Source organism: Anarrhichthys ocellatus, unplaced genomic scaffold (assembly GCF_004355925.1).
Source record: "Anarrhichthys ocellatus isolate YVR2014 unplaced genomic scaffold, GSC_Weel_1.0 scaffold86, whole genome shotgun sequence".
In the NCBI taxonomy this organism is placed as follows: domain Eukaryota; kingdom Metazoa; phylum Chordata; class Actinopteri; order Perciformes; family Anarhichadidae; genus Anarrhichthys; species Anarrhichthys ocellatus.
Window position 1 is genome coordinate 1,068,313 of NW_022280116.1, and position 20,846 is coordinate 1,089,158.

The 20,846-nt window shown below is 43.0% G+C and overlaps 2 protein-coding genes and 1 pseudogene across 3 annotated transcripts; 2 read left to right on the top strand and 1 right to left on the bottom strand.

Annotated features, from left to right (window-relative positions):
- The first annotated feature begins 1,587 nt into the window (after positions 1-1,587).
- Positions 1,588-5,277, top strand: nabp1a (nucleic acid binding protein 1a). The gene is made up of 6 exons (XM_031875092.1): positions 1,588-2,722; positions 2,930-3,068; positions 3,221-3,292; positions 3,368-3,452; positions 3,564-3,633; positions 4,225-5,277. Exons 1-6 carry the CDS (start codon positions 2,629-2,631, stop codon positions 4,428-4,430), a joined length of 666 nt encoding a protein of 221 aa, XP_031730952.1. The 5' UTR covers positions 1,588-2,628; the 3' UTR covers positions 4,431-5,277.
- A 101-nt stretch (positions 5,278-5,378) lies between these two features.
- LOC116398623 (C-X-C chemokine receptor type 2-like) lies at positions 5,379-9,474 on the top strand. Of its 2 annotated transcripts, none has more exons than XM_031875089.1 (2): positions 5,379-6,989; positions 7,382-9,474. In XM_031875089.1, exons 1-2 carry the CDS (start codon positions 6,869-6,871, stop codon positions 8,455-8,457), a joined length of 1,197 nt encoding a protein of 398 aa, XP_031730949.1. In that variant the 5' UTR covers positions 5,379-6,868; the 3' UTR covers positions 8,458-9,474. The 2 variants fall into 2 exon arrangements, with proteins under 2 accessions (XP_031730949.1, XP_031730950.1); XM_031875090.1 differs by having other exon boundaries at positions 7,409-9,474.
- Positions 9,475-18,932: 9,458 nt separating this feature from the next.
- Positions 18,933-20,544, bottom strand: LOC116398586 (ribosyldihydronicotinamide dehydrogenase [quinone]-like; annotated as a pseudogene).
- Positions 20,545-20,846: the final 302 nt, after the last annotated feature.

The following is a 20,846-nucleotide window of genomic DNA, read 5'->3' on the forward strand; positions in this document are numbered from 1 at the left end:
GGGGGGGGGGGGGGAACTGTAAGATCTTCAAGACATACATGCAGTTACCACAATTAAATACAGATTTATGGATCTAAAGACCCTAAAACTGGTAGAACAGCAGCAGCAGCAGTAATCCCAGAATTCCATTTGGAGTGTGGGAAGAGACTCAGTGATGATTTATCTGTGTTTACATGTGAGATGATGGCCATATAGTTATTGTGTTACAGTGGGTAGAGGACGTCAGGCCAGAGAGATTGGTGATTGCATCAGACTCATGTGCAGTGCTAACGCGTTTGACATTGTGCCACTCCAGAAGCAGAGAGGATTTACTGTTTAAAATTCTACAATCATTTTTAAGAATCCATCAAATGCGGATAGCGGTTCATTTAGTGTGGGTCCATGTTGGAGTCGATGGCAATGAGAAGGCAGATAAAGCAGCAAAAAGGTCTTTGAAGAGTGGGAGAAAAATCGTTAATGTAAATATAAGTAAGTCAGAAGCTAAAGTGGTGATTAAGGGACAAATCAAAAAGATAGGTCAGAACGAATGTAAAGGGAGTAAAGGAAGATATCTGTTTAACAATAAACCATTGGTTGGGAGCAGGATCTAATGGACGAACTAGAAAAGAGGAGATGATTATGACAAGTCTAAGGAATGGACATACTGGTCTGAACAGTTCCCTCTATGTTATTAGAAAGCACAATAATGGAAAGTGTACATTTTGTGGAGAAGAAGAAACCGTGGACCATGTTTCATTGTCCTGTTAGAGGTACGAGTCAGCGAGAGAAGTTTTGAAAAAAGGTCTAAGAGAGATTGGAGAGAAAAACATCATTAATGTACTAAAGAAAAGCTTCAGTGACAAATGTTGAAAACTTTTTCTGGAATATTTAGAGTCAACCAGATTAATGAATAGAATTTGAGAAAAAAATGAATTATTAATTATTATTTATTTTTTCTATTTTAGTATATATTTTTATATACATAGCTTTATTTATTTACACACATATATGTATATGTATGTGTGTACATCAACCAAACAACCAAACGAAAAGAAATACAAATACATATGTATATGTATTTCTTTTCGTTTGGTTGTCGTATTGGAGTCCTTAGTCCACACTCCAGATTAGTGGGAGGCGGTAATGCACCCGAAAGCTGTTTGCCAACCGCCAAAAAAAGCAAAAGAAAGAAGAAGAAGCAGGCGGCTGAAAACGGTCCGATTTGAACGCAGTTTTTTGTCAACGCCCCTTTCTACGTCCGCCTGCTCTCGTCTGCTTTCCAGGCGAGGCGCAGTTCAACTCGAACGAGCCTATTATCTATCTCTCTCATCTCTTCTCGCGTTGTTTGTGAATGGCACTCATTTGGTACAAACCAACTACTCTCCCTGTGTACTGTAAACAGGTCAGCACATTGCCTGCTTGTATTTGTGATTGCATTGTCTTAATAAATAGAATCCGAGTACTTGTCAGTATCTGTCCGCTCGATTGTGTAAGGACACACGAAAAGAAGTTGCTATGTGTACACCCCTCTCCAATGTAGGATAGTAGGACCGACCGAGTCATATAAATTAGACCGGCAAACCCACGTCTGACGTAGACCTGGGGTGTTGTTGCTACAAGGAGGATATATTGAATGTGAACAGCTTAAACAGCGCTTAGACAGTGTTTTAGTGTTGTTTAGGCATATATAGCCAGGGCACTTAAAGCTTGCGAAAAACGTCAACGTATTAGAGGCCACAGTTAGATATAGACACACTAGTCTTCTGACAAAATAATTTGGCCAGACTACGTGCTAGCAAAGCTAACAACAACAGTTGCTTTTTCTCAAAAGAGGCACACAAAGGAAATGCGGTCGATTTGAAAACATTAACGTAAACTGGAGTCGTCTAAATGGTCGAGGTTACTATCTCCTAATAGTTCGTTAACGGCACAGATCATATCTCAAGCTCTGGTGTAACTTGCAGCCAGTGGAGCGGTCTTTGTTAAAGCAGAAACATCTCAGATTTGACTCGCCACTCTTGATTTGTGAGCCTCTTAATTCTGGTTAATCTGAATTTGACATTTTGGCCAACTGCATTGCTAAATCGTTGTGTGCTAGTTTGCTATATTACTTACGTGTCTCACGTTAGCTTAGCGTTAGCTTATGTGAATAACTGCCATTATGGCCATAATTGTGAATAGATATACGCACAGAGACTCATATCCTGTTGTTAAAAGAAGGCAGCTAACAAACTAGCTTGCAGAACGAACTAGCTAACATTTAGCATAGTGTTCCTTAGCAAAGCTACTCGGCTAGCACACTTGGTCACCCTCGTAGTGTGTTTGCTGTTTTGAAGAGGGCGGTTAACGTAACTGTTATGTTTCGACCCTTACATCCAGCGGCAGTGTTTCCTGTATTTGACTTGAATGTGACGTTAGCCGACTACCATAGAAGCCGGACCTGGTGTCTATAAACGGTTGAGACAGCGTTAGTGTTTGAAGTGGGGTTACGTTAGCATTTAGCCAACAGGCTAATTAGTTAGCAGAGCTAGCTGTAACGTTAGCTAACGCTAACCCATTACCGAGTAACGACAGGCGGCTCTTAGCTGCCGTTGAATTCAAGTGGCAGCAAAGGAACGAAGAGTTGATATCTTTCTTCTAGACTTAACAATGGCCACCGCTACAGGCGAGGCCCTGTTTTTGTTAAAGGATGTGAAGCCTGGGTCGAAAAACCTCAATATCGTATTCATCGTGTTGGAAATAGGTAAGTTGGTTGGACCGTGACGCTGAAGTGCCTCTCCCTGTAAAGTCAACTCGTCTTTTTTTTTTTTTTTTTGTTTGAGCCAGCGGTAGCGTTACTGTGAATGGACTTAACTTTTTTTTTTTTTTTAGCTTTGATTTAGCTCTGGTTGGAGGCGTTTCGAGCAGGTTGGTCCTACTTGTCTAACTTGTCATTGTCTCATTCTATCAGGACGAGTAACCAAAACGAAAGATGGGCACGAGGTGCGCTCCTGCAAGGTGGCAGACAAGAGCGGGAGCATCGCCATCTCTGTTTGGGACGAACTTGGTAGCCTCATTCAACCAGGGGACATCATCAAACTGACCAGAGGGTAGGATCGATGTCTCACGTGCAAACTCATCAACGTTACTGAGTTGACTTTTTTTAACCTTTTACTGACTGATCAATGCACATGGAAATACTTCCATCAGACAGGCAGAGGTCTTGTTTTCAGAAATTTAATGTGATATTTCTGTGTTTTAGCTATGCATCCATATGGAAGGGCTGCCTGACCTTATACACTGGAAGAGGAGGGGATCTGCAGAAGATTGGCGAGTGAGTATCTGGCCACAAATCTATTTCTACTTCAGTGAAGTATATTATGTTAAAACATGGGCTTTGTCTCCACAGGTTCTGCATGGTGTACTCGGAAGTGCCCAACTTCAGTGAACCAAACCCAGACCTGCAGTCCCAAACAAACCAGCAGAACAAGTCTGTGAGTAGCCATGCGCCCACTTTCAACTTGGCATTAACAAATGTGTCGTCAGCAGTCCAGTCTAACACCAGTGGTGGTAGGATGTTAAACTTCCGTCTCTTCCACTAACAGGGTAAACCAGACCAGAATCAGAGGGGGAACTCTCCACCCAATCAGAATTCAGGTACACCTGCAGCCCCAGGTCAGTATATCTAACTGTGCAGAGAACCACAAAACGATAAACCCCTCGTACTCAAACAGGCACTCCTTTTATTACTCTTTGTGCATTGATATTACGATCCGCCTCGCATTTCAAGGGCCAAAACAAAATTTTGCAAGATTACATTTGAGCAGGTCATGATGACATTGCTGATTAGAGCTTGAACGTGTCGTAATGTAACGCATTGCAACCTGCGTTCGTTAGCTCTGTTATTTGGCCAAGCGGTGCTGTGCTGCCCACAGGCTGCTAACTGCTAACACTAGCTATCCCCCTGCCAATTCCCACACATTTGTTGTTCACGATGAAGCATCATCAGGGAAGTTTTCTATCATCCCCAGGATGCCGTTACTCTTAAGTCCTGATCCCTGCTACCGAAGTTACTGTAGAAAGAAAATGAGTACTGTCACATTTTCTGTATTTTGGTACCGAAGTACCGTCCCCAGTACACACCAGCCTTCATTCATATTATTTACACCTGTGACTTTCCTAAATATCTAATGTAAAAAAGGCCTATGAACGAGGATGTGTCTTAATATGTACTGTTGGTACTTGCTTGTATTTCTCAAACCACAGGTAACGGTGCCATGGCGCCATTTGCCAACAACAACCCAACCCCCGGTGCGCCCCGTGACCCCGGGTTCGGGAGCATTGGGCGACCCAACGGCCGGTCGCCCGGCAACGGAGCGCCTCCAGTTGCTGCTGCTGCAGGACCCCAAACAGCCGCAAAGTCTTCAGTTACCATTAGCAACGGCAGGGACCCACGGCGTGCCAAAAGATGAAATTGGGGTGTAGGGGGGGGAAACTATGGACATCCCCATTTCCCCCTGCCCCCCTTTTTAAAAACATTTCTGCCCCTTCCGGTCACAGCCTATATTTACTGTCCTCAGTATGAATTAAATTAGGGACTGCTCGCATCATTTTTCTACATGCTAACATGGTCACATGTGGTGTTTGTCATCAGTCGTGCTCTCAGTAAGCAGCACAGTGTGACTGTGATCTACCTGTCCATGCGTCAGCTGGACTCCTCGGTGGTTGCGTCGTGGTCGGCCTTCTCAGTCTACCCCCCTACTGCAAGTGTCCAGCTCTGTGCCAGTGTGTCCTCCCCGTACACTGTCCTTTACCCGTTTATGGTCTTTCAAACTACACACCCTACTTGAACACTCGATGCACTTTCTTCACTTAATTTATGTCGGGCTGAACTTGGCTGTCTTTTAAATCAGGAGATGCGTTTGTTTCCTCAGCAGTAAAAGGCCTTAAGTTGGTGAACGTGACTTCTTGGACTGAATGCATGAGCAAAGGGTCTGCTCCCTCACAGCCCAACTGTATCCAACGTGAATCTGTGAAAGGAAAGGTGTTGGTTTAGACTTTTTAATGCTAGGTCAATTGATCTTAAATATTTTTGTTGTTTTCCATCAGTTGTACCTAGATCAAGGTTTGAACACTCGATTTAATGGCAAAATGTTTCACAGAATAAATTTTACAGTAATTCTGCTGCCACATGTCTGTTTGACAGAAACACAAGTTACTGTTGAGGTCAATCAAGTGCTTAACACTGCACTTGGATATCAAACTTACTGGTAATAAACTCATTAATATTGCTCAAATATATTGTGACTTGAAATACAAGGACTTTGAGATTTATTATTTTTTTGGGAGATGTGCAGTTTTGCCACAAGTATAAACGGTACTAGAGTGACAGTCCTACAGAAGACTAGTATAAAACCCTCCCAGTGAGCACTACAGACATGCCATGGTTCATACTGCCACCATAGGAGCACCACACCACTACCCATCTTAAACAAGCCTCATCAGTTTCCATGTGTTGTGATTCCACAGCACCATCTAGTGCCTGCAAAAATAAACCATGTGTTATTTTAGATTCACTAAAATATGAGATGGATCAAATTAGTGGGACCTTTTTATATATATATATTTATTTTATTTTTTTAAACAAGCGGGCAAATTCACACAATTGAGCAGGGCTGTTTCTTTTGTCACGTTTATTCTCGTAAGCAGAAAGCCTTTATAATAACTATTCTATTTTGAAGCAATGCGTTTTATACAACAACATCCTGTGTTTCTTCATTTCCTTTGTTGCACCAAGCACCTAAACATGACCTCCGGGGGTCGATGTCACTGCATTTAATGTTTGACACTTTCTTCTGTTGGTGTGGTCATATGAGGTTATTTTACATGTGACATATTCCAATTAACACCACAGAGTCTTAGTCTAAACAGCCATCTATGTGTTTTTAAGAGAGTGGGGGACTGGAATAGAAACCAAACCATCTGTCATGTTTCTTGTACCACTGCAGCTGTAAAACTGTAAGAGTGAAACAAGGCCGGAGGGACATTTCTATGTAACGCTCTCACAAACACCGGTCCTAATGTTAAGTAACCCGATTATATGTCTTGCCACATGTCCAAAACACGTTTATGTAATTCCACTTGCAAAAAAAAGAAATGCAGCACTTGTGACACTGGAAGTTGAAACACATGAGAAGTGTGGCAGGAAATGTGGTGCTCGGCACTCATGTGTCAACATCGTTCCATGTCATGAGCTGGGAATTTCCTCTCAATCAGACAAGTCACATGTGGTTCATGGTATTTAAAAGAACTCACCTACCATTTCGCAAAATGTGGGGCAGTATTATGCATATCACTTCTATATGAATGTCCTAAACATACGAACACAGGCATCACACGAACAAGATGTGAGAACCAGGCTGTTTCTGATTTACTGCATTTCTTGAACATATTGACAGTCAACAGTGTTTATTTTGACTTCATAAAACAGTTTCTCTTTTGATTTTGCGTTCAGTGTGACAGCACATCTCATGACACCGGTGATTCACATTATATGGCTTGTCACCAAACAGTGACTATTGAAAAAAGAATTTGTCTGACTGATGTATTAACAAACAGAAATTAGAAGTAGAAAAATAATTGTTGGGAGTTGAAATAATGAAATCTTAATCCCAATAACAGCTTGAGAAGTAAGTGCATGCAGTATCCACTATATAGACCCAAGTGTACACTTGTCTGGCAATACGGTTGCAGCCCAATACGAGTACCGAGTACTGTGTGACAAATTAATTTTAAAGAAATAATTAAAAAAAAAAAAAAAAAAAAAGACCTTAAAACACAACCTCCACCTATACTTTAAAGATGAGATACTTCCTGTGATGTATGTGTTTACATTCTTGAGCAAATCAGAATGTGCGTAAGTGAGGCTGATGGGAGGGGTGTGGACACACACACACACACACACAGTGTTTGTTCCCTGTCTCCTTGTGACAGACTGTGTGCCTCCATCAGAGAAGACGCCACAATGACTGGTGAGTGTTCTCATCCTCAGAATAACAACTTACTTATTTATTTATTTTTACTGGTATTTAATAAATACATGCATTCATATATATATCAAACAGGCAGTTTGACAACGTGTAGCCCTTAATAACAACTGTGAACTGTGATAAGTGATAGGAAACTGGGCAAGGGGACATTTAGAATTTAAAAGATATAAAGACATGTAATCTGCTTGATTATTCCTTTTAAAACAGTAACAAATAACATGTTTAAACATATTAGTTTGTGACTTGCTGATGTAATGTGATTTTATGTATTTATGTTTATGTATAACCTGCAGCATGTAGCCAGTGACACTTTATGATGTTTATGATGGCCACGCGTATTTCCACTGAAATGTCATTTCTGTTGCTGTCCTTAGATCCAAACCCGTCTGCTTATATTTTAGACTTCGGCCTAATTTATGATGAACTCAATTTCACCTACAACGACACGGACTTCATCGTAAACCCGGAGACGCAGCCCTGCAACCACTTCTCCATCCCGGACGCGGTGGCGATGTTAGTCAGCGTCTTCTACGTGCTCATCTTCCTGCTGGCCATACCGGGGAACCTGGTCGTGGGCCTGGTGATCGGCCTGAGCAGGCAGCCGCTGCCCCCCTCCGACCTCTACTTGCTCCACCTGGCGGTCGCTGACCTCATGCTGGCCGTCTCGCTGCCGTTCTGGGCCACCTCCGTCACCAAGGGCTGGGTGTTCGGGGACGCCATGTGCAAAATCGTCACCATTCTCCAGGAGCTGAGCTTCTACTCGAGCATCCTCTTCCTCACGTGCATCAGCATGGACCGCTACATGGTGATCGTGAGAGCGATGGAGGCGCGCAGGGCCAACAGGCAGCGCATCAGCTGGGCGGTCTGCGCGGCCGTGTGGGCCGTGGGCGCGCTCCTGTCTCTGCCGGGGCTTTTAAACTCCGCGCATCTATCCGAAACCTCGCAGCAGACGGTGTGCGGGCAACAGTACGACCCCGGCAGCGCCGACGAGTGGCGGCTGGCCACCAGGATCCTCCGCCACACGCTGGGGTTCCTCGTCCCGCTGGCCGTCATGCTGCCCTGCTACGGGGTCACCGTGCGGCGCCTCCTCCGCATCCGCGGCGGCTTCCAGCGGCAGCGGGCCATGAGGGTGATCGTGTTCGTGGTCGTCGCCTTCCTGCTCTGCTGGACGCCGTACCATTTGGCGGTGATGGCGGACACGTTCTTCAGGGCGAAGATCGTGCCGTACCGGTGCCCGGCAAGGATGGCGGTGACCCAGGCCATGTTCGGCACCCAGATTCTGGGCCTGCTGCACAGCTGCGTCAACCCGGTGGTGTACGCCTTCGTGGGGGAGAAGTTCAGGAGGAGGCTGGCGCAGCTCGCGAGGAAGATCGGCCTCCTGGAGAGAACGTCCGTGGCGCGGAGCAGCAGGTCCTCTGTGTCGTCGGAAATCACGTCCACGTTCATGTGAGGGCAGCGAGGAGACACTTTGAACTATTCATTCACGTTGATGGACAACAAAGTACTGCTGTTGATACTTGTGTGCAGCTCATATTTGGTGGATTTTTCAAAACTCAATAATCGAGAGAAAACAGTTAAAAACTTTTGCCTACAGCTGCCTTAAAGATTTCTTTATTTTTGTAAATATATATTTTCAGGCTTTGCCATATTTCATCATTTAACTCGGTCAAGTTGTACAGAGCTTTGCACTATTTTATCTCCTAAATTCCCATTTGTACTCTTTTTATACATATTTAAATGACCATTGTTGCCAGGAGATCTCAGATTTCCATTGCCAAAGACTGCTTCTCTGTGATTGTTGTTTGTGCATATGACAATAAATATCTTGAAATTTGGTTCCGAACCCTGTGTATACCAGGGTGATGTTTAAAGTCAGGCTGTAAACATTACATGACAAAAAGTTGCGGTTACCCACATAAATCCTCTCCCTCATGTTCCCTTCTTTTTCAAGTTTCAATTTCAAATGTGACCATTTCGACACATTATTACTGCGTCACAACACAAAGACCAAACATCCCCCGATTAACACCTTGAGGTGCAGCTGGAAAAAAGCTGAGAAAAGTAGAATTAGACCTCGAGACACCTCAGGAAATATTTGACCAATGTCAGTTTAGTAGGAATGTGAAATATCAAAATGTATTTTCTATGATTTAAATTTCCAAACCAACATCACTGTCCTTTAAAAACTGAGGATCTAGCTTCCAACCCAAAGTGTATACTGCAGCAAGTGTGGCAGAAACAAAATGTTCCTTAACAATATTATGACTCCACTTGTTAACAGCAATATATCACTTTTTTTTAAAGTGAATCTGTTTAAGTTTTATGCATATTTAGCTGATGGCAGCAGGTTGTCATTCACATGCCACACAATTTGCAATCTGTATCGTCGCCATTAAAGTTGTATAAACACGTTCACCCCTCTCTGATTCTGATAATAACATCATTGAGTCACCTCATATGCCACAAAAGCATATAGATTTGACATGAACAGCTGATAGAAGGTAGACTATAGTGTGTTTTTTTATGTTTACAGCCACAGCAGCTTGTTTGGCAAATCACTGGAAGTCAGGGAGGCCAGATGTTCTGCCTATGTATACAGAAAAAACAAATCCTTCACAGAAAAAAAAGTTTGGTTACAAAATGATCACAGGGAAGTGCGGCTGACAGGCACCGCCGACATGAAAAAAGCAGAAGAAGAAACTGCTTTTTTAGCCCTCATTAGGTTAGTCTTCCTGCAGTTGATTCAGGTTGAATGCATCCCACATAATTAAATCAGTGCTAACGTTGGCAAGTTAATTCAACTGAATGTATGCGCTTGCTGTATGCTGCAATAGTGGACACAATAGAACAAAGATCAAACCTTGTATCTTTAAGTTAGGCATTTATTTCTATTTACTACAAACAAGAAAAAAATGCAGAGCTGTCTGAGGAGGAGCAGGAAGTGGGAGGGGCCTGACTAGATCAGAGCCAATGGGATTGAGCTCAGGTGTGAGCCCATGTGCACTTACCTGCAGCAGAGCCCTGGGCTGTTTCAAAAAAAATGGTTACTCAGATTTTTTCAAATGAGGCAGAGACTTCACAGAAAATCTGATAACTGAAAAACTTGACTTTGTGTCAAGAAGGACCATTAATATGCAAGTATTGCTGATTTGTAAAACTAATTGTTTCTCAGTTTACTTAAGTTACTGTACATGCATGTTGTACATGGATATATAATTATTGTTCTTGTGTGTGTGTGTGTGTGTGTGTGTGTGTGTGTGTGTGTGTGTAACAGTAATGGGATCTTTGTTAAAAAATATTTAAACCTTGGGGAAGCCAGCACTGAAGTGCATATGAACGGTGATACATTCACTTACTGACATATGTAGGCTACTGAAGTGCATTTAAATAGTGATGCCTAGTGATGTGCATTTAAATGGTGATGCGTTCACTTACTGATGAACGAATTGAAGAACATTAGAACGGTGATGCGTTCACTTACTTATGTACGTACCATAGACTGTATGTAATGAGACCAATTTCAGTGAAAACATTGAAATCTGTGCGCACATTTTCAGTGCCTATGTGTTTGTTTTCAGTGCATGTGCACACATTTTCAGTTCTCATTTGCACACACGCACAGAACATGTACACACGCACTGAAAATGTTCAAACTAGCTCTGAAAATGAGCACACAACCATATGATAAGATGAACATGTCATAACTTCATTTTGATATTGTGCAATGACTCAAATTATTCAATGACCTATTTAGGCCAACAGTATGTACCCGACAGTACTCTTCTACCTCTACCTCTGTTTGGTGCAAAGTAAAAACACAAATGTACCTTGAAGTTATTTTCTATGTAGTTCCTTATTTTGTTGTCATCTGTGCCTCTTCAGTGTTACTGAGTTCTATATGATCATTTTGAAATAAACTACAGCAGTGTTATAAAAAATGATGATACTAATTCATTAATTTATTATTCATTAATGTCACACCTTATTCCCTTGCACCTACATGTATGTATCATTACGTTCTGTACTGGTTAACAATCAGTAAAGATTTCAATTATTTATGATTTAGTTTGAATTAAATTGGGAAGAATTATGCTGCACGATTGGGCCGTAATCTAAAGCTTTCCCTATATTATTTATATCAACATGTAATATTATGACTATCAATACTTAACAGTACTAACAGTAAGTTAGTTTTGACTGTGAGTCAAATGAAAATCAAAAAGATATCAAATTATAATTTGCACAATATTTATTGTATATTAATTGTCATACATTGTCAGATTATCAGAAATATTTTGATATTGTTTCTAATATAGACATATTTAGAAAGTTTGTCATACATTGATTTTTATTGTGCTACTCTGTAAATAAACAGTATACATACAGTACATACAGTTTACATGAACATACTGTGTTCTATGTGACAAATGCATCTGTCTCCTTCTTGACTTGTGAGCAGATGCAAAGAGCTGCTGACGGCTTCCTGTGTGTGTGAGGAGCTTCCCAAACCCACCAGCACAGAAGAAGCAGACGGAGACAAACTACATCCTCTGTGCCGGTGGGGACGGGACGCTCCTCGTCCTCTTGGCTGGTGGGTGGAGCGGGTGGTGTCGGGGGGGGGCAGGGAGAATATCACCGTACTCACTGGCTCTCTGTGGTGCTGAGAGTGGTTCAGTGGTCTGTGGTGGGTCTGGGTCTTCCTGGGATGATGGGTTGGCTGAAGTCCACTCTCAGCTACCCCACGAGTGAACCAAAAGCACAGAGGAGTCCTTGCCCTGTGAGACACAAACACAAGAGATGAATACTTTAAACTCAACTTTACGACCTTTACATTATTGTGTTGAATCTGGCCTCCAATGATGGAATCTTATTACTGATACTTCTGTAGTCTTAGTGAGGGATTACTTACTCAGCCCACTGAAAGAAAGGAGACCGCCGCTCTCTATCTGGTCCTGTAGTCCTCCATCCTTCTCATCTGGTCCTCCATCCTTCTCATCTGGTCCTGTAGTCCTCCATCCTTCTCATCTGGTCCTGTAGTCCTCCATCATTCTCATCTGGTCCAGAGTCAACACATCGTCTCTGTTGTCTAGGAGATCCTGGATGTTGCTTCCTGTGTTACAGCCATCGATACTTGAGTAAAAGAGACTTGGAGACTTTTTCTTAACATTAGTAATTATTAGTTTACCTTTGTCTGGCAAAGACACCTAGACTTTATAAAGAAAAATACACAACAGAATAACACTGATACTTACTCTGGTTTCTGCATCTAGCATCAATTATTACGCAAAAGGAAAATCCATAAATCAGAATCGGAGTCCGAACCGTTTATTGCCATGGTATGTTGAACATACAAGGAATTTGACATGAGGGGAGGTGCATAACATTTAACAATCAACACAGTGCAAAGTAGAAACATATTCAAATTTACAGAAAAATATAAAATAAAGTGAAATATAAAATAAAGTGAAATATAAAATAAAATGCACAAACGAACAGATAACGGGACTATAAACAAGTGAGATGTAAGTGTAGTGTAGAAGTGTTGTTGATGAGCCCGACTGCGGATAGGAAGAAACTGTTCATGTGGTGTGAGTTCTTGGTCCTGATGGACCTCAGCCTCCTGCCAGATGGAAGGGGCATGAACAGTTTTTGTCCAGGGTGAGAGGGGTCGGCTACAATCTTTCTTGCTCGCTTCAGGGTCCTGAATGATGCGCTGCAACCTGCCCTTGTCCTTGGCTGCAGCGTACCAGACCGTGATGGAGGAGCAGAGGATGGACTCAATGATGGCAGTGTAGAAGTGCACCATCATTGTCTTTGGCAGGTTGAATTTCTTCAGCTGCCTCAGGAAGTACATCCTCTGCTGAGCCTTCTTTGTGATGGAGCTGATATTAAGCTCCCACTTGAGGTCCTGGGTTATGATGGAGCCCAGGAAGCGGAAGGACTCCACAGCGTCGACGGGGGAGTCACACAGGGTGATAGGGCCTGTGGGGCTGCATTCTTCCAGAAATCCACAACCATCTCCACTATCTTTAGAGCGTTGAGCTCTAAGTTCTGCAGACCGCACCAGGTCACCAGATGGTCAGATGGTCTCCCACCTGTAGGCGGACTCATCCCCACCAGAGATGAGTCCAATGAGGGTGGTGTCTTCCGCAAACTTCAGGAGCTTGACGGACTGGTGACTGGAGGTGCAGCTGTTCGTGTACAGGGAGAAGAGCAGAGGGGAAAGAACACAGCCTTGGGGGGGAACCGGTGCTGATGGTCCGGGAGGCTGAGACGTGTTTTCCCAGATTGACATGCTGCTTCCTGTCATACAGGAAGTCTGTGATCCACTTGCAGGTGGAGTCGGGCACGTGCAGCTGGGAGAGCTTGTCATGCAGCAAAGATGGGATGATGGTGTTAAAGGCAGAGCTGAAGTCCACAAACAGGGTCCTGGCGTAGGTTCCTGGGGAGTCCAGCTGCTTGAGGATGAAATGAAGGGCCAAGTTGACTGCGTCGTCTACAGACCTGTTGGCTCTGTAGGCGAACTGCAGGTGGTCCAGGAGTGGGTCAGTGAGGGTTTTAAGATGGGACAGGACAAGGCGCTCAAAAGACTTCAAAACCACAGAGGTCAGGGCGACGGGCCTGCAGTAATTAAGACCATTGATCCTTGTTTTTTTGGGGGACGGGATGATTCTCCAGAATAGAGAGAGTCGTCACTGGGGAAGGGGGTCACGCCAGAAGATCCTCCATCACTGGTCCACTGCTTGAATTTCCTCACCACAGGTTTACAGAGCTTTAATTTCTACCTGTATGCGGGAATCAGATGGACCATGACGTGGTCAGAGTGTCCCAGTGCAGCACGAGGGACGGCGTGATAGGCCCCGCTGATTGTGATGTAACAGTGGTCCAGAATGTTCTCCTCTCTGGTAGGGCATTTAATAGACGGCGGAATGTAAACACCGACCAGTATGAATGAAGCAAACTCATGAGGGGAGTAAAAGGGTTTACAGATTATGATAAAAGATTCCAGATCAGGAGAACAGTGATGCAGAACCACTGCCACATCGTTACACCAGCCACTGTTGGAGTAGAAACAGATTCCTCCACCCTTCGATTTGCCAGAGAGCTCCGTGTCGCGATCCGCTATGAACAGCTGGAAGCCAGCCAGCTGGCGCGCAAAGTCCGGTATCGTTCCACAGAGCTGGGTCTCAGTGTGGCACAAAACGGAGGATGAATAAGTCTCCGTCTTTCCCCACCAGTAGCTGAAGTTCGTCCAGTTTGTTGCTCAGTGAGCAGACGTTGGCGAGAAATATGCCCGGCAGCGTTGTGCGAAATCCACGTGTGCGAAGACGCACGAGCGCGCCGGCCCGTTTGCCTCTCCATACGGCGCTTCACTGCATGAGTTAAGGTGAGAGCACCTTCGACGAGAATGTCCAGTAATTCCACATTAGTTAACTGAAAAGTTGGAAGTAAGTCCGCTGGAGTTGTTTCCCTGATGTTTATGAGCTCATCTCTGGTGAAAGAGCTCTGGGTATCGCAGCATAAAACTGAATTAACGACAAAAACAAAACAATGCGCACCAACACGTCGAGGCAGCTGTCCGCAGCGCATTCTTGATGTATAAAGAAGCGATATTTAAAAGCTCTGCTGCAGGATGCTACCGATCGTCAACCCCGCCAGACGCGAGGGAAGGCTGTCTGGTGCTTTATCAGTCCTACCAGACACAAAGGTTTTACAATCCTGCAGCAAACAGGCTGTCTGTCTCAATCAGAGTCGCTGTCTTCAGCCGACTGCCAGTATCCTCTGTGTGTGAGGAAGCTGAGGCCTGAAGTGGAGGATGGAGACCATCTGTAGTCCTCTCCTCTGGTCCTCCTCTTGGAGGATCAGAGGCCTGAAGTAGAGGGCGCTGCGTCCTCGTGGTCTTCCTCACCTGTCCTCTGCCTCTTCACACTTCCCTGCTCCTCTTGGTGGACTCTTCTGACCTCTGGGGGACCAGGGGCGGAGCCTCTTCAGGACATTCCACACCAAAAGGGAGGGAGAGAGGATGGCCAGCGGGAAAGGGAGGAGGAGTCGTCACTAGGGGAAACCCCTGCCAGAAACTTCTAGGTGGTAACTGCTGGGTGAGAGGATCATCTTCATCTTCATCTTCCTCTTCTTCTTCTTCTTCCTCCTCTTCCCCCTCTTCTTCTTCCTCCTCCTCCTCCTCCTCCTCCTCCTCCTCCTCCTCCTCCTCTTCCTCTTCTTCGTCCTCTGTATCCTCGAACATGGAGTCATAGCCGGAGTCTAAGGCCTCCCAGTCGGACCCGACGTCTTCCTCCTCGTCCTCTTCCTCCTCGTCCTCTTCCTCCTCCCTAGCTGGGACCAAAACGTCGAGCCTGACCTCATACTCACCGTTTACATAATAAACATATTCAACACATACTTCACCTGCTCCGTCGTCAGAGGAGTACGGGACGATCCTGTAGCCCTCTTGTGCAGGACGTTCCATGATGTAGTTCACACCAGCTGAGAGGGAAAAATTAAAACTGTAAGGATTTCTCATAACATGAAATATTTCTGGATTACATTGAAGAATAATCAAAGATTAAATTAGAAAAAATGATGACCGCACTACACGTGTCACCAACACACAAGAGGCTGTGCCTTTTAATATTTTAACAATAATATCAAACATAGTGCAGCTCTGCCTCTGTTAGTTCAGTTAACAGTTAGTTATTCTGCACCAAACAATTGTAAGGACTTCAATGTTTGTGTGGACAAAACGATCAATGGTTTGCAGTAAACAGCGTGAACGTGTTTAATATGCATTGAGCTACGTGCGTCATGACGCACAGTGAAACATGGCTACATTAATCCAACATGACCACAGTACCCTCTTTAGTTTATAACTCATTATTTTCCCAGTTTGAGTTGCATATCACAGCGCGTGGAGGAGATGGTGCACGCGCACATACAGTCCCGTACAGTTATTTAACAGATCGCTCGCTTGTCCCTCGTAAACAAAATACCACAACAACGAGCCAAGCGCATCTCAATGTTAAAGAAATAGTTGATGTAATATTATAAAGTAAAAGGAGCAGATGTTTTTTCTACAATAACTCAAGTTTCAACAATCAAAACAAACCCACGTGCACAACTTAAGCCTATATTTAGCATTTTATGAAAAATAGGAAGATTCGATGCCTTAAAACCACAATAATAGTGTTTTTAAACCTCTACACTATTTGTGAACACATTCCACAGACATCCCGCCACATTTAAGACATTCTGCCACTCAAATAATCATTTTACAGACGATCGACTGAGTGTCTGTTTCCACCAAATCTGTGTTTTTCCAACAGGCCTGATAATATACGTAGTGTGAACTGTTCACCTTTAAACTCAAAACGTTTCACTGATTTCTAAACTGAGAACACTTTTAATTAAGGATTTAAGGGGATGTATCAAACTGAAAAATCCTAAAATAAATCTAAAAGTTGTCTTACCTGCACGCTTACCGTCCAACTCACAGCCCGCTCTCCTCAGCAGGTGCTCTCCTCGGCAGGCGCTCCTCCTCAGCAGGTGCTCTTCTCGGCAGGTGCTCCTCCTCGATCGGCAGGCGACCGAGCGTCTTTATCCGGCTCTCCTGTCGTCCACGATAGTAGTGATCCAGTAGTTCAGTTCTCCAAAAGATTCGTATCAAGTAGCTTTTCTCCAGAATTTTAAAAACTCAAAGAGTCGGCTCTCCACGGTATGGATGTCCAAGAGGTGTTCAGCTCAAGAAGTGTTCCACTCGTGTTCAGGTCCAAGTGCAGAGTGAGCGATCAGAAAGTTCTGAAGGGCCTTAAGTAGCCTCGGTCGGTCCGTTTTGTAATGGAAAAAATTCCTATACCCGCTTTGCGTGAGTCTTTTCATGCTGAAATACAAAATACCAAAAATCAGGTTGTCTTTTAAGTATTTATTCTCTGCGCAGAGAAGGTTCAATCATCACAACAGAATGCGTACAGTCTCAGTGAGGAAGAACCAAGAAAAAAGTGAACAAGCTTTCTTTATACAGAATGAGCAAAGGTGGGAGCCAATGGCCAATGTTACAGACATTTCAGTCTCAGACTGATAGGAACAACATTCAAAAACAAACGGTCAGCAACCAAAGCAAGCGGCCCAAAGGCCTTGGCGCTGGAACATTCTCATACAACACAGTTAGTTATCTTTGTGAACAGGCAAGGGAGAACTCTTCTTCTGCACAACAGAGACACGGTGAAGTTCAACTAAGTTCAGAGCAAAATTACTTATGCATGAATACCATATACTGAATAGAAATATATACTAAGTAAGTAGAAATATATACTACATAAAAAATTACCATTACAGTTTCCATGGCATTTAGGGACGCGCGGCTGCGTGAGTGCGTGCGTGTGATTGGTCAAGGCAGAAAGAGAAATTTGAATTATTTTCTCTTAAATATAATATATTTAAATTTTATTTATACTAGAGTTATTTTTATTTTATCTTTCAGTCCTCTATTACCATTCAGTACAGCTATGAGTTGTAAACATTACACAACCCGTCTCTGCTGGAGAGAGATTATATATATTATGTTATACATATATACCCTACATATATATATATATGTACTATATACTGTATATATATATACTGTATATATATACAGTATATAGTCTACATTATAACATCACGTTTGTTGAAATGATCGGTTAAGTTACGTGACGTTCGTAGCTGACAAGCTAGCTAACGTAACATCTGAACCTGCTTGTACAAAAGAAGTTATGCAACATCAGGCATAGCGTACAGATCTCAAGATGGATTATTCTTATTTTCTGTTAATGTTCATGCAACAAATAGCCATGTGATCGGTGGAAACCTGTGAAATCTCCAATGAAATAGTTCTCAAAATAATATAGTAAATTGAAATACCGGTAAGTTGGGGGAAAAACTGAGATCAAAACATTTTCTTTCCATATCAACGGATTCAAGAATGAAAGCCTCGAGAGAGGAAAGTGCAATATAGACTCACCTTCAGTTCCACTTTTAGATGAATGTTAACGTCTCACAATACTTTCCTTATTACTATAGATGCGTTCAGGTCAGCGGCAAAATCACTTTCATAAAACGATATTACCGTACATATTGCATCTGGCCTGACTTGTGACCAGGTATATCAACAGCATTCCTGTTTATATATATCAGACCAACACATTTCAGTTATAATAGGGCCATATGGTCTGTTATAGCTGACACCTGTGGTTGAGAGTTTCCTGGCAACAGATGGTCTTAAAATAATGAGATTCACCTATTCTGCACCAAAACCAAAAAGCAAATTTGAAATAAAGAATCACATATTGACATGACTTTCTGACTTTGAGCCCTCTTTTTAGTAATTTGTCTTTTTATATGCTCCCAGGCATTGTAGTTTGTTTTTAAGGGCAATATTTGGCCTTTAATATACGGTATGCTAGCTACGATAGTCAAAAAAAAAAGAGCTAATTACAATTTTCTCTCCTTGTCGGGATAATAACTTTTTTACTATATTTTGTCAGCCAAGTAGGGTTTCCTGAGCCAAAGCCCCTGAAGGCAACGTGGTGAAGTGATGTTCACTGAACTGTGAGTGTCTAGCTTGAATAGTTTTTGAAATGCATACCAGGCATCTATCATAACCCAGTGATCAAACACAGAAATCAGCTTTTATCAGAAATCCTAATGACAAAAAGCATATTTTGAAAGTCAATCACTTTGCAAGACAGAAAAACTGGCACTCAAGAGTCCTTTACATTATTTCTTGACTCTGCCACTTGTACACGTAAAGAAAACTCCGTACAAGAAATCTGCCCTTCATATTTGAACCATGACATTGTATATGCATCAAAAACTCATGTAATAGACGTCAATATAGTTCAAGTCAGCCTTTATTTTTCTGTCATGCAAGGAAATACAGAAGCCCCAATGTCTTCAGACTCCAGCTTTCATCTGGTTGTTGGGTGGTAGTGCCTTTCCCAGGTGGGTCCCAACCGTCAGTCCATACTCCTCGGTGGCATTTTTCTCATGGACCTCAGGCTTCAGCTGGAAACCCTTCTCCCCATCAAAGCAGTCCATGGGAGTGAAGGAAAGTGGTTTTTCGCCCAGGACACCTTGCAGTCAGGTACGCCAGCCCTCCAGCATGGTGCTGCGCTCCTCAGAGGGAATGTGAGACGGAGCCCAGAAGATCTGAGGGGCCAGAACCTGGAAGCCACAGTGCAGGATGCCATTCTGGATAGAGAAACAGTGTTAAACATGAGCGTCGTCCAATTGGGGGTTACAGATTGAAACCTGTAGAATCTGTGTTAGATTTGTTCCTTCTGGGCTACAGTAGAAACAAAGCAAACTCTAAGGCCCAACTCCCTCTTTAGATATGAATTTCTCATTCTACCCTAGCCAAAACAATTTAGTTTTAGGTTATTATAGACTGATAAAACATCAGGATTAATATATATGCCATTAAACTCCCAAATCCTACACTCTGGATCTTTAATGCTTAGTTGAAGCAATATTCTGATTCAGTACCTGTAGTGGCCACAGTGTGACATTCATGTCTCCATTAATACCATCTGCACTAAACATGGACTCATGAGACCCAGTGGTGAAGGACAGCATTGCTTTCTTGTCCTGTGCAGAAAAAAAAGCAAGTTAGAAAAATAGATGCAACAGTTTCAGACTAGTAATGCAAACCGCTTGATTTGAGCCTTTACCTTGAAGATTCCCTGGCTGTATCTCTTTTCTTGAGAGTAGGCATAGCCCAGTGTGAGCACCCGGGTCGATCCAGCCCTTCATGATGGCAGGAACAGTGAACCAGTACATGGGGAACTGAGAAGTAAGGCAAAGTGTTAGCTTTGAGCTAAGTGAAGCTTAACAAGCATTACTGTCACCAAGCCCCTACCTGAAAGATGATGAGGTCCGCCTCAGTGAGTTTGTGTTGTTCCTCAGTGATGTCAGCACACAGTTTTGCTTCCTCCCATGCCAGTTTGGTCTCCTCTGCATAACGGAAGTGATCGGCATTCTTGACTTCTCCTGCCGAGACAAATTATTTCATTTAATTCCGAAGTTCAATATAAAGCTAAACTTCTTCTAATGCCAGGGAGATATTGATATACAGGTGATGTCCTCAGCGGTAGCAGTGGCTTTAAACTTCATGGTGTACAGGTCCGATACTGCCACTGTGCAGCCCTGACCTGCTAAAACTTCCACAGCAGCATCTTTGGCTGCAGCGTTGAATGAGCCAGTGCTCTGGTGGTATCATACACGATAAACACTTTCTTCGCGGCTAAACCAAGGATTAGAGATTGGAAATGAGCACACATCAGATCAGAAATCTCACAAGTGAAACACATCTTCTCTGTTGTCTAGGAGATCTTGGATGTTGCTTCCTGTGTCACAGCCATCGATACCTGAGTAAAATAAACTTGGAGACTTAGTAATTATTAGTTTACCTTTGTCTGATAAAGACACCTAGACTTTATAAAGAAAAATACACAACAGAATAACAACCATTCACTGATAACTTACCTCTGGTTTCTGCATCTAGCATCAATTATTACTCAAAAGGAAAATCCATAAATCAGAATCAGAGTCAGAATCAGAACCGTTTATTGCCATGGCATGTTGAAGATACAAGGAATTTGACATGAGGGGAGGTGCATAACATTTAACAATCAACACAGTGCAAAGTAGAAACATATTCAAATTTACAGAAAAATATAAAATAAAGTGAAATATAAAATAAAGTGCACAAACGAACAGATAACGGGACTATAAACAAGTGAGATGTAAGTGTAGTGTAGAAGTGTTGTTGATGAGCCCGACTGCGGATAGGAAGAAACTGTTCATGTG